At 41.2% G+C, this 13,135-nt stretch overlaps 1 protein-coding gene across 1 annotated transcript in view; it reads left to right on the top strand.

Annotated features, from left to right (window-relative positions):
* CPM (carboxypeptidase M) overlaps positions 1-13,135 on the top strand; it is a 33,931-nt gene that overhangs the window by 15,435 nt on the left and 5,361 nt on the right. Inside the window, exons 3-4 of the mRNA XM_054062622.1 lie at positions 4,773-4,870; positions 12,593-12,765. Of these exons, the coding sequence (XP_053918597.1) occupies positions 4,773-4,870; positions 12,593-12,765 (271 nt within the window). The remainder of the gene's footprint in view (positions 1-4,772; positions 4,871-12,592; positions 12,766-13,135) is intronic.

The following is a 13,135-nucleotide window of genomic DNA, read 5'->3' as shown; positions in this document are numbered from 1 at the left end:
CAAGAAAGATCTGGGCAGACTGGAATGGGTCTGAGGTAGGGGGCCACAAAGTTGATCAAAAGGCTGGAGAACCTGCCCTACAAGGAAAGGCTGAAGGAGTTCAGGTTTTTTTCCTTAGAGAAGAGAGCACTCTGAGGAGGAGGGAATCTCGTCAGAAGATTCACAAGATTCTAGTACTTAAAGGGTGGCTGCAAAGAGGGTGAAGGCTCTCCATTCACAAGGAGCCAGGTGAAAAAAGACAAGGGGCAGTGATTACGAGTAGCAGCAAGAGAGGTTTCATCTCAATATACAGATTTTTTTACAGTGAGAACAACTGTTCACCAAAATAACTTCCCTAGGGATGTGGTAGAGTCTCCATCACTGGAGGTTTTTGAGATGCAATTGGACAGGATGCTCGATAATCTCATCTAGGCTCCTTCACCCATGAAAGGTTGGACCAGATGAACTTTTGAGCTCTCTTCCAGCCTGGGCTGTTCTAGGATTCTGTGATTGTCTCTACAATTAAATTGTTCTTGGACCTTGCATTCTAATGAGAGTAAATCTTTCTTCCTCTTCTGCCTGTCCTGTGCCTTCCTAGGTAGGGACTGCCTCAACATCGATCAGCATTACTGCAGTTCCTACTATGAAGTCAGTGTGCAACACATGACCAGCCCAGATCAATTGTAGTCAGCATCTTGCTTTTTCTGGGTCAAAATGGACCTCCAAGCAAACTTTTTAATCTGTAGCCTAGCCTGAGTGGGTACTGACAGTGGAGACCTGAGGGAGTCTGTTGCGTTGCCCAGTCATTTCGCCTCGTTTCCTAGCCATAGCTTTCTTTGAAGTGAGAACAGTTCTTTTTCATAAACGAAGCTGTGAAGAGCAAAGTGAAGAAAATTAGAAACAAATTCAAGAACAAAACAAACCAGAGAGTGCAATTCAGACTGCGACATCTACAAACGATTAGGCTTTTTTCCCCCTGCTAGATCTGGAGAACAATTTCAATTCTCCCTCTTAATTCCCAGTTTTCATAGATCTGTTTAGAATACTGATACTATGTCATGAACTGTGGCAAAGCTAGGATTTTTTTTAAAAGTCTGCTGCTTCTATTAGAAGCTGTGTGGTCTGGCTCTGTTCCAGTACAAGTCTTGTTACTTGTACTGAGACACACAGTTAGAAACACACATTTAGTCTGGGTTAGTTGAAATATAGTTTACTAATTAGTTGAAGTCAGTTCTAGTCTGGCAGTGATTATTTTTTTTATATAGCTTAGCTGTTCACTTTGGGTACAAAAACAGAGCTTTACCGATTAAAGGAAACTTTATCTATATGCTGAATCTTTTTATATGCAGTAAATTACTGCTGTATGGAAAGATATCTTGCATAATCCCTCATAGGTACATTATCCAGTACTGCAGGCTGAGTAGACCCAGGAATTTCTTTCAATTGTTAATGGTAGGTTTAATACTTCTTGCAAGCTGGAAATGCCAGGAAATAATTGGTGTCTCGGTTCATGGGAGTGTTTATCATTTAGATGGCCCTCACACAAACGATAAACAATCTAAATACTAATGCTGGAAATACCAATTTAAATCAGTACTTAATGCTAGTCTATACTTAGCTCTTCCTGGTGTTTCCCATGAGTGCAATTTCACAGTGATATTAGCAGGAATGAACGCTGCTGATGGCAAGGCTCTGGAAATCTCTTTTTAAAATTGGAAATCAGAGTACAGTATTATTTGTAGAAGTCTTAAATGACAGAAATAACTGTAGTATTTTAGCTGTACTTGGGCTTTTGTTGCTTCAGTTTATACAGTACTGAATTGGTGTTAATGCTGCTATGGGGAAGTGGGTAAAGAATATGGCACAGTTCACCATTGGCTCACAAGATGCTCTAAAAAGTCTGTAAGCAATGGATGTGGATGTTGTCATTGCTAGTATCTGGATTTGAAATAGCCCTTGTAATCTGTTCCTTTCAAACAAAATCAGGGACTAGTCTCCATGACTGATTATTGGTGAGGTAAGATACTTCATGTTCTAGGGACTACAACATTATTTGGCTGCTGTGATTGGTTGAGTATTTTATATATTAGATAATAATTTACTACATTTATATTGCCTTTCTGTACGTATATCAGGTAGTTTAATGTCCCTATCCTGCACTAAGCTATCTCGACTTCTGGGTCACTGCTCTGTGCTTATGCCAAAATTATCCAGGACTTCAATAAGCTAATATTTTTAATTGACACTTATTTCGCTTGCTCTGAAAGAGCTTTTTACATGTAACTCGGTGAATCCATTGGCTCTGAGATATTTTGAAGCCTTGTCTGTGTGCTTTGTATTCACACCGGTAACAGGCAGTCCCAGGGCTGAATGAATTTATAACTCTACAGGAGGCATATGTCTCTTCTATAGGAAACTGTGTTTTACAATTTAGCTGTATCCGCCTCCTTCTAGGAGAGAGCTGGGACACCATCGGGTCTCCCATGTACGACCTTTGCTACCTTAACCTTATAATTTCACCACTGTCTTTTAGATGTTCAATGTGCACATTGGCACTGCAGCTTGGTCTGAATCCCTCGTTATGGAAGCTGCATGTTGCAGGTTTGCTGTTACCACCTTAAGTTTAGGCTGTGGTGGAAAGGCAGCAATTGGTATGTTCTTCTTGGTGCAGCAGTCCATGCGACAACTGACAAGGTGGGAACCAAGGAGAGGTGTCTGAAACTTCATTGCAGCAGAGAGAAGGAGAGATGGGCAGAATGGCTTAGAGGGCATAAGGACAATGAAGCATAGGAGCCCTCTGGAAGGACTTCCTTGGTAGTTCATTGCAGGCTGCCCTTCAACACAACAATAGAGAGAATGACATATTGTAGAGATGGAAATTGAGACTGTTGTCCATGCTTAGTTATGAATAGAAGTAGCCTTTTTTGTTGTTGTTGTTATTGGGATTTTTTTCAGTCCCAAACATATACTACTGCAGCAAGGCTTTTCATCTGTTTTCACAGAATTGCAGGATGATTGAGGTTGGAAGGTCCTCTGGAGAGGAGAAGAGCTAGGGTGGTGGGGACTGGTGTTCTCTTTCTTTCCTTTTTGAATAAAGACGTGCTTAAAACTTAATATCTCTGGTTTCTCCGCTCTAACTTGTCTAGACTAACAGAAGTCAAATGACTTCTTTTGTTTTATATATTTTTTTTTTGATGAAACAGTGGCTCTGCATACAACAAAGCCAAATAAAAAGCTTCCTCACCAAACAACTTATTGGGAACTTTCAAAAATAAGTATAGATTGCTTGCTCACATTGTCCTTTAATGAAAGAGCCAGTAGCAGCATCTCACAGCTTTGTGCATAGCATATGGATATAAGAATTCAACACCAAGGCCTTGTAGAGTGACTATGTAAAACTAGGGGATCCTGAGGCCACTCCTCGTTGAATCTGTCTGCTCTCAGTGCTGTGTTGTTGCTTCTTGATCCTAAGCGTGAGACTCTGATTAACCTGTTAAGTGAGAATTTAGTTTGGCAACACCTGTTTTCAGGTTTGCCTGTCTTCCAGTTGTTTCAGTGCATCTTGTAGTGTTCCTTCTGTCCTCTTCAACTTTTTTTCTCCTGTTCCTGAAGATACTGCAGTTGCCACATAATTTTTGCTTCCCTTTATAGCTACGTGACTGTCTCACTGCAGCTTTATCATGAGAATCGTGAAACCTCTGGCAAATTGTTATGCTCTAGAGTTTATTTACTGTAGATTTGATAATGCACAAGAGTTAGGAAACAATGCTTTTTATAGTATTGCATATAGTAGCACCTACATTCTTCTTTCCTGTAAGTAACAATGATGGCTGGAATCCTCCAAGACAGCTCATAGGTCCCAACAAGGCCTGTGAGAAAGGTGAGGACAGGTGGCATGTGTGCAAGGTCTGGGCATTAGCAATCAATAGGCTGTGACTACTATTATCAAGGAACTGGTCCAGTTTCATTGCTGCCTTCTATTAAAACTAGAGCTTTCCACCCCACTGAGCAGACCACTGGGAAGCATAGTTTTGTAAATGAGATCTGAAATGCCACAATATCACTGAAATAAAAAAACAAAAAGCCCCCTTCCACCTTTAAATGAGGACTTCCAAAATGTATGTATGTTTGTTTGCTTTGTTACTTAAAGTTCAGCTTCCTGTGCAGCTATGGTGGTCCTGACTGCTACTCTTTCTGTAGCTATTTATTCTTCTCTTGCTGATTTTTTTTTTTTCTTTTTACTCTCTGTCTGATACAGCTCTGCCCAGTGTCTCCTCTTTTCTGAGCAGTAACTCATGAATGTGTTTAGCTTTTCTGTGTTGTCTTTAATGTGAAAAAAAGATGCTCTTTTTTTGTGACAATGAAAACTCCTGCATGTCCTTCAGAAAACTCTTATAACTTAATATTTGGGGGAGGAGACTGTATTTATTTTAAATACTCTTTAGTTGCTTGGTGACTTTGCTTGCAAGATCTTGCTTGCTAAACTTGATTTGAAAAGTGTTTATTAAAAAAAAAAGTATTTTGTCGCACTGGTTAAATGCTTTTGAAACTGCAGGATTCAGTACACGCTTTTGGTCAGAAGGCAAAACATCTTTATTCCTATAACTACTATAGCAAGTACTTACAGACTAAAAAACCCTTTTGATATGCTGTATGTAGGACTGGGCAGCAATGACATATCAGAATTTGTATGGTGGTCTTAATGACCAACTCTATTTATTTTTTTTTTCTCTAAGGTTTGTATGATTTTACACTTGTTTAAAAAAATGTCTTTTCCCCTTCCCCTCTTAAAGGTAGAGACCTGTGGGTCCTTGTTCTGGGAAGGTTTCCAACCCATCATAAGATTGGCATTCCAGAGTTCAAGTATGTTGCTAATATGCATGGGGATGAGGTACGTTTCAACTTTTGCAATGTCATTTATACCAAATACACTTACCAGAGCTTCAGAGTGAACTTCTCTCAGGCTTGTGCTACTTAGCATTGAGGTGTGTCATATGTATGTGTCAAAAATAGTGTTCCTTTGTTTTGGTCGAAGGACTTTAGGAGACCTTACATCAGAGTAAAAAATCCTACAGTTCTGCACCTAAGACATCTCTTAAGTAGAGAGATTTGTCTTCTCCACATGAATAAAGCCCGAGGCTTTAGCTTTCCTGGAAATGAGTCAGATGCAGTAGCTTGCTTGTACATTGTTATTGCCTAGGCATGAAATGTGACTGATAGAACTCTTCAAATACATCCTAAGATAGAATAATAATTGCTGTGAAGCACCATATTATTTATTCTAGGAAGAAAATATCTCTTGGGAAACTTAGGCTAGGAACACCTAGATTCACCTGAGATACACAGTGAGTACAAACAAAAAGATCTCTTTCAGGATTAACTGGCTCTGGAAAGAATGTCCACTTATTGACAGTAAAGGAGAAAATGGTGATTATGAGCCTTCCTGATGTAGTACATGAATCTGGAACAGAGAGACTCAAAGCTTCACTCTTCTTTATTGTCTTTTCTTGCTTTCTGTTTCTTTTATCCTTTAGCTTTACCTGCTTACATTAGTCATGTTCAGGATAAATTTAAACCACACAATATATTTCTATGTGGTCTTTAATGTGAAGTATAAATAATTTAACAGAAAGAGCAAATACTTCTGGTATTTATATTTATACGGTAGACTGTGAATTTCCAAAACTAATGAAAACAGATGTAGTAGAAAGTGTATTCTGTGTGAAGTGTTACCTATCACAAACTATTGCTATTACCAATACTCTGTGAGAGCACTTGCACGCCTACAGGCACCTACAGCGTCATGTGCCAAGAATTTCCCCAAGTTATACTGGTTTCACATTGTTTGACAGCGGCTATGCTCAAAGTGCTGCTGGGAGTCTGACTGCTTTGGAATTTAACTCTATGTGGGAGGAAGCTGATTCATGCTTTCAAATGGGTACATGTGTTACTGGATGCCCAAGATAAGGATTGCAACTCCCAAAACTTGGTGTGTCAGCAGGGTAGTCAGGGTACCTCGCAACTGAAGCTCCATGTGACGTTCCCTGAAGACTGCTGAAGGGAATTGCAAATCTATGGCTACAGATGACCTAGCTTCGGTGGGAAAGAGATGGAGGGCAGGATATGATCTCATCCAGAATGGTCTGGCTCTCAGATCCGATATTGCTGGACTGCAGAAGGCTGCTCCTAAGGAAGCCTCCCCAGTGAAGCCCTCCTGCCCTTTATCAGCTAAATATGTACAAGGAACTTTGACCACGGAGACATGTGCTCTTTGCATATCCACAGGGTTAGGAATTGCTGGGTATTAGAAAACCTGAGTCATTGCCTAGGATCTAAATTTTCAGATTGACTGTGTGAGGAAATTAGGCAAGACTATTTATTTGAAGTATCTGGCACTGTCTGTTGCAGCAGAGTTGATCCCTGAGCTGCCTAGGTAGCATATAGCACTATGTGCTATGCTACATTCCAGCTTGTTCATTAGGTCAAACAAGCACCTATGGAAGATTCTGCAAATAAAGCTCCTTTTCAGGCCCTCATTGATGATCTTTACCTTATGAGTTTTTTGTGTATGGATATAGTGCACAGTTGGTGTTTGTTTTTTCCTATCTGACCATAAATGTATTTCAGATGGCAGGAAATGAATTCCTCATATAGAGAAGCACTGGAGAACTTGGATATTTTTTCCCCATAATCTAAAGTTCTGCTGGAGTAGTCACTGGGGAAAGATTTAAGTGTCCCTATAATGTATTAAGCAGATAAGTTTTGCACAAAGTGTATGACAAGCTTCAGCTTGTGTTCCAGTCTTTCGTAACTTGAAATTGTGGGATTATGGCTTCATTGATCTAGTTCAGTCTTCTATGCTTCAGTAGTGCTTTCCATAAATGGTACAAAGTGAGAAAACTTCTGTTCTCAAGTGTTATTTGGTGATGCTGCCCTTCTAACCTGTCAGGATTGCACTAATTATACTTTTCTTTTGACTCAGCTGGTTGTCTCCTCCTAAAGCCTAAAAGTTGGGGGCCAGCCTGAATTGCATGTTTGCAGGCTGTTCACGCATGGTGCATGAAGAAAACCTAGGTTATTTGGAAAGCTGCCCAACAGGGAATTTCTAATAAAATAATGTGGGTACACAATACTAGGAAGAGAGTATTTTTTTCAGATCTGGAAAGATTTAAGTAGGTTAATCCTTCTTAATACTGTAAAACATGACCAGCCAAGATTTAAATTACTTTATTTTGTGATCACCATTGCCAGAGTGAACTTTTGCCCCAGATCCCCAGCGATGCAACAAAAGGCTTCCTCCATTCTTAGTGTGCCTGTATGAATTTGGACACCATTATCAGCAGTACTTGTTTAATCTGAGACAGGTTAAAACTGGTAATTAGAGATAGTTCAGTCACTTGCAGCTATGCAAGACTTTTAATCAAAATAATGCTAACAAACTGCACAAAACACATAAGCCTGTGAAATGTTAATAAAGTCGGCACTGAAGAAGGTGAGGGAGAGTTTGCCTGCTGTTCTGGGGTGGCTCTCATTCTGAATTAGGCAGCAGCCTCTCTTGGCCTAGGCTTGTACTCTTACTTAAAGGTCTTCCCTTCCTCAGAGGATTCACCTGTGTGTTTCTGCTTGTTTCCTTATTATTAAGATATGGCTTCCTTAACTTTCTGCAGCTGTGGTACAACTGGGCTGTAACAAGACAAATTATTTCCCAGGGTGGTAATGCTGATACCAACTCTTTTCTCCTATGTCATCCACTTCCAATCACTTTCTTTTCTTAGTTTAGTATTTTGATTCTTTCATTATGTGAAGCTGAGCCTGTCCTGATAGGTGTGAGCTAGCCTTCGTATAAGGATGTGTTTCTCTTGCTGGCTTATCTTGTGGTTTAAATTAAAGCAATCAAACCCTGTTTTCCATGTCATGATAGACATAGTCATACCCACATGAGGGTTTCCTGAGATATCATGACTTATCAGGGCTTGGGTGACTGAGGACTGAGGTCAATTTGTGATCAATATAATTATGGCTTTAAAAAGCCCCAAGCAACAAACTAATGAGGCTTGTGTAGAATTTCTAGCTCTCGTTTCCAAAAACTGAATGGAAGCTGCACTTTTCACTATCAAAATGCCACTATAATAAAAAGGCTTTTCTTTTTAATCACCGAGCTAGGCAAAAAGAGTTGTGTCCACATACTACATAATCTGCTGTAAGGAATTTTCAGCACATATTATGTCCTTTGTACAGTGCAATAGAATATAGAAGTGATGTGGCACAGAAACAAGTATGTGCTCTAGAAGAGAGAATGAAAGAGTTCATGCAATAAATATTTATATTTTCACCTGTCTTCTGTATGAGCTGATGTGATGTAAAGAAGGTCAGAAGCACCAGAGACTTCAAAATTCAATGCAAACTAATTTATTTGCTAACAACAGACTTTTAAAAAAGCTAGATGTTGCCGAGATGTCTTTCAAGACAGGTGGGGCTGCTGCTTTACCCCAGTTACCTTTTTCCTTATCTCTACTCCCACACCTCTGAGTGGGAAAAGTGATCCATTTCTCAACCAGGTGAAGCCTGTGCTGGGAAGCCTGAAGCCTGTGGAATCTGTCCAAGTGGTAACATCTTATGCCATTTATTAGTTCAAAAGCAGGCTTTATGTTGCCATTTCCTTCACTGATAAACCAAGTAGAATTCCTTGTCATACATGTGGTGGTTCTCATGTTTCCATAATGATTGCTGCTATAAAAATAAGTGGATATGTGCCAAGCTGTATTTGCACAATCGCTTTAACACTGGTGTATTTTAATAAAGAAGGACAGACACAGTGGGGTGTGTCATAGCCGTGCATAATAATTAGTGCTCTACAAGTTTTACAAGGTGTTCTTTTTTCAGTGTGGCATTTAAGTGATAAATGAGGATGGACTATCAGTTTCTCTGCCATAACTCTGCTTCCTTAGGTGGGGTTGTGCCCAGTTAGCTGCGCCAGGTCTTTAGAGCAGTCAGGGCTGGACCAAGGAAAGTGGCAAGACGGTGTTGCTCTGAAACAGGTCCTACCTGATCGTTTAGATCTTTCTTTCAACACAGTTCGACATAAGAAGCTGGCCACATTTAAGGGAAGAATTTTAATCATATAAATGGGCAGAGCCTATCCACCCATAGTCCCCTGGTATTACGTCTCTGTCATGTGGTAACAGAAATGTTTTTATAACAGAGGTGCTGCTGTAGAGTGTTACAGTGCAGGTGCAATTTGAGCTAACCTTAATCTTTTGACTGGCTACCGCTAGGGCTTCTTGAGTAAGCGTGCTGACCCAGCCGTGCCAGAAGTGATAGTCAGCAAGTTTAAGGGGTAGGTCAACAGAAGCAGCAGTCACGCACTTTCCTACAGTGTTGTTCCATGCCCTGACACATACGTGCTGCTTCATTCACAACTACCCCTGAGGATAACTGAAAGCCTTTTCCTGTTGACGCTCTCCCTTTGGGGCACACAAGGAAACCTACAGCTGAAAGCGCACAGGGAAACTTAATGTCTAACTGTATCCCTAGAGGTGGAAGAAAAGGTTTTTCTTTGCTTTAGTGCCACCCGTTATCTGAGCTACAGCAAATCAATGTACCTGGGATCACCCCTGGTACACTGTAATGGAAACCAAATATTCATGTCTTCTGAAAGACCCAGAGCCTATAAACAATGTCCCCTGCTCTCTTCATATTAGACTGGAGGCAGGTCAAGGTGTCTGTCCTTGACTTTACTGTCAGCAATCTGTGGTCACTAGATCCTTTATTTGAAGCTCTAAAATAAAAATAATTGTTTCTCGTAACTCTTCTCCACCGATACAGCTGACCTCTCTAGCAACAGGGTAAAGCTTGGCTGGGTGGCAGATGCTTTCCAGGGGCTTGATCAAAACTTGAGCTATATTCTTTTCCAGAAACAAAAACTTACTCCCCTCAAACACCTCCAGATGTTCTTTCTCAAGAAATGCAGGGTACTGTGGACCAAAACAAAACCACCTCTCTGTTACCCAACCAAAGCAGAGTGGTAATAAGTATTTGTAGATATATACTCTTTGGGGAATGATCTAAATACCAACTTTCTGTGATCAAGATTACCTGAACTGTTTAATGCACTACATACTTGTGTACAACAATAGCTGTACAAGGAATTCCATAACATAGGGTTAGTTTTTAACATACACTGTATGTAAGTAAGTCTTAAAGGGCGAAGAATGTCATGAAAAACTGGTCCTCTTCCATTCTTTATAAACATTGTTCTTTTCCACCACTGTCTCTTGTTGCTTTTCTTTATCTTGTTTTCCCCTTCCCGTTCCTGCTTCTCTTCCCTTCCTTTTCTAGATGCCTTTTTATCAAGCACTGAAGAGAGGTATGGTAGGAGCAGAGGCACTTTCCCAGTCTCTCCAGAGAGCAGTCCAGTCTTATCTGTAGTTTAGCTGTTTCTGTGGTAGAGCCATTCTTGCTGGTTCTGAGTCTGCTAGCTTTATCTCTCATGCCCAGGGCCATGATTTGGCTGACTTCTATCCCCTCCTTTCTTTCCCCTCAGTCTGTGTGCTTCCCAAGATGTCTATCACGCAGAGCTGGAACTGAGCTGCCTGTACAAGACAGGTTCTGTTGCATCCCTCCTTAGATTTCAAATTAGTGAATTTGTCAAACCTGCAGAGCAGCCTGCTTTCACATGCTCAGCCGCTGTTTTGAAAGCTACTGGCAGTGAAGGAAATTAGGTACCTTTTCCTTCTTTGTCAAAGCCTGTTTGCTATAGTGTCTAGAAAAAGAACCACTTGGTTTCTGGCACAGTGCATGCGTTTGTGTAACAGCTTCCCCTAGGAGATTGCTGGTGGTGACTTGCAGGAGCTGACAGACAAGGGACAGGAAACTTGTGAACAAATCCACTGGGGGGCAGGGTGGGAAGGGATCCTTTTTCCCCCTGTTCAAACAGCATGGCAGAATTTCTTGAGTACCAATTTGAAGACATGGCTGCTTTCAAATAGGACACTTACAGCAGCGTGATCCGCAAATTAGCAGTCCTGCTTGGCACTACATTTTTCGTTTGTTTGTTTCTCCTGCAGTGAACAGCAATTACCAGCTAACTGCCAAGACATGGTTTGCTCCCAACCTGGACAGCAGTTATACCCAGCCCTCCTTCCCCCGTGGTGTACCAACCTGGCTCCTGCAGGCAGGGCTCCTGCTGTACCTTGTCTGTGTCCCTGTTTACCTTAATACCCAGAGCAGGATTTGCCACTTAAAATGCACCAGTGTGAAAAGTCCACAAGATACTAGTGCAGCAACTAGCTGTGGAGGAATATTCCTTTTCCTCTGACTGATTTCACCTATCTTTTACCACGGCCTGTACCAGTCTGAAGGCAAAAGATGTTTATCTGTGACACCAGGTTCATCCAGTAATGCCACTCCGTGTTCCTCACTTTAGAAAAAAAGTAAATTTTTTGTAATACATTCACTTTAGTGGTGCAAGACTCATTCTAAAAGATACCGAGCTGCTGTAGCTCTGAATTAGAGCCTGCAGTGATTTACCAGGCTTTGTTCTTTGAGATAAAGTAGAGATAAACTGTCTCCAGAGAACATCGAGTTGCAAGCCTTGATTTGTTCCCATCTCAGCCAGGGCTTCGGAACCCTGCAGTGCCCTTGAGGCATGGGTCACAGTGCTATAGAAGGTGCTCCTGGAAAATATGGTCCAGTGAACACTGTGCTGGTGGTTTCTTGGATAGAATAGGTTTGTTCTTAACCTGCTGGAGGTGGAGCCTGCCACTGCTTTGCCTGAAATCTGGTAGAGTAGACTAAATGAAGATGTCCTGCCAGTTTTCATGACCTATACAAACTTACACGAACAAAAATATGTACTTAGATTTTTTGCTGCCACTGCCTGTCCTTGATCCAAAGTCTGCATCCAAACATCCTTCCATATCTTTTGCCAAGGATATATATATATACCTCTTTGGTTTCTCCAATGCCTATGTTTGTGGCATTAAAATAGAACAGTGTAAGACAGAATATAACAAAAGTGTCTATGGAGCCTCTCTTGATCCTGTATTAAAGTGGACTATCCATAAAAGAAGATTGACAAGTAAAAATCCAGCTCTGTAGCACCCTGGAAAACGTGGAAGGTGTCTCCTTCCTTTCTTCTGAAGCATCGCTGCCAAATGGTGATGCACAGTGCTGACGCTTATGTGCAGGGCCCAAGGTCCCTGGGGCATCAGCACAGAGCTGACTCTGCAGTGTGACTGCGATAATGCAGTGGTGTGCTTCCAAGACCACCTAATCTTTAACAGCCTCTGCGGTTTTAGTTTTTGATAAGGCTATGCTTTACCCATGTGGGATTTAAACCGTGCAGCTGACACAGTCAGTTTCTCATTACAGAAAAAGCTCAGGTTGGTCTGGCTTTAAAAGATTTTGTGAACACCCTTCGGTGATTCCTTTCATCTATTAAATTACTTTAAATGTATTTAGGGGAAAGCATAGAACAAAACCGTGTTGACCTGAACGCTCTTATATGTCTATGTAATCCAGTAAGAAAAACCTGTAAGTGCAAAGTGGTGGGTCTTTTTTTGCTTCTTCTTGCAGAGCAGACTTAAAATAAAATCTGTGCTTCTTTATACAGACTGTTGGGAGAGAACTCCTGCTCCATTTGATAGACTTCCTGGTGACCAGCTATGGACGTGACCCAGTTATTACCAAGCTACTCAATAATACCCGCATTCATATCATGCCAACAATGAACCCTGATGGATTTGAAGCTACGAAAGTGCCTCATTGCTATTACTCACAGGGACGGTAAGGATGGTTTAGGAGGGTGGGAGTAGGTAAAGGAAATGGGTGGGGAGTAATAATCGGAGATAGCCAAGAGGCTGAATCATACTTAGTGGAGAGGAGAGGATAGCCTAGAGAATGTGTTAGGGCTAATTTTGGCCTGTGCCGTTCTGAAGACGCGCTGTTACGGCACAGAGGTTTTGAAAGACTGAGTCAGACTGGTGTTTATATGTGGTGCGGCTAAAGAAAACTGGTCAGAGTGGTGTAATGACCTAACCTCTTAGGGAGGAGGCCCAGATTGCAAGTAGAAGTACAATTACCTATGTAGACCTTTAGGGTGCGACAAAAAAAAGAAGGAAAACTCCACCCACGGGGATCTGTTTCAATTGGAGAG

The sequence above is a fragment of the Cuculus canorus genome, chromosome 1 (assembly GCF_017976375.1).
Source record: "Cuculus canorus isolate bCucCan1 chromosome 1, bCucCan1.pri, whole genome shotgun sequence".
NCBI classification, from domain to species: domain Eukaryota; kingdom Metazoa; phylum Chordata; class Aves; order Cuculiformes; family Cuculidae; genus Cuculus; species Cuculus canorus.
This window is presented reverse-complemented; position numbering and strand designations above follow the sequence as displayed.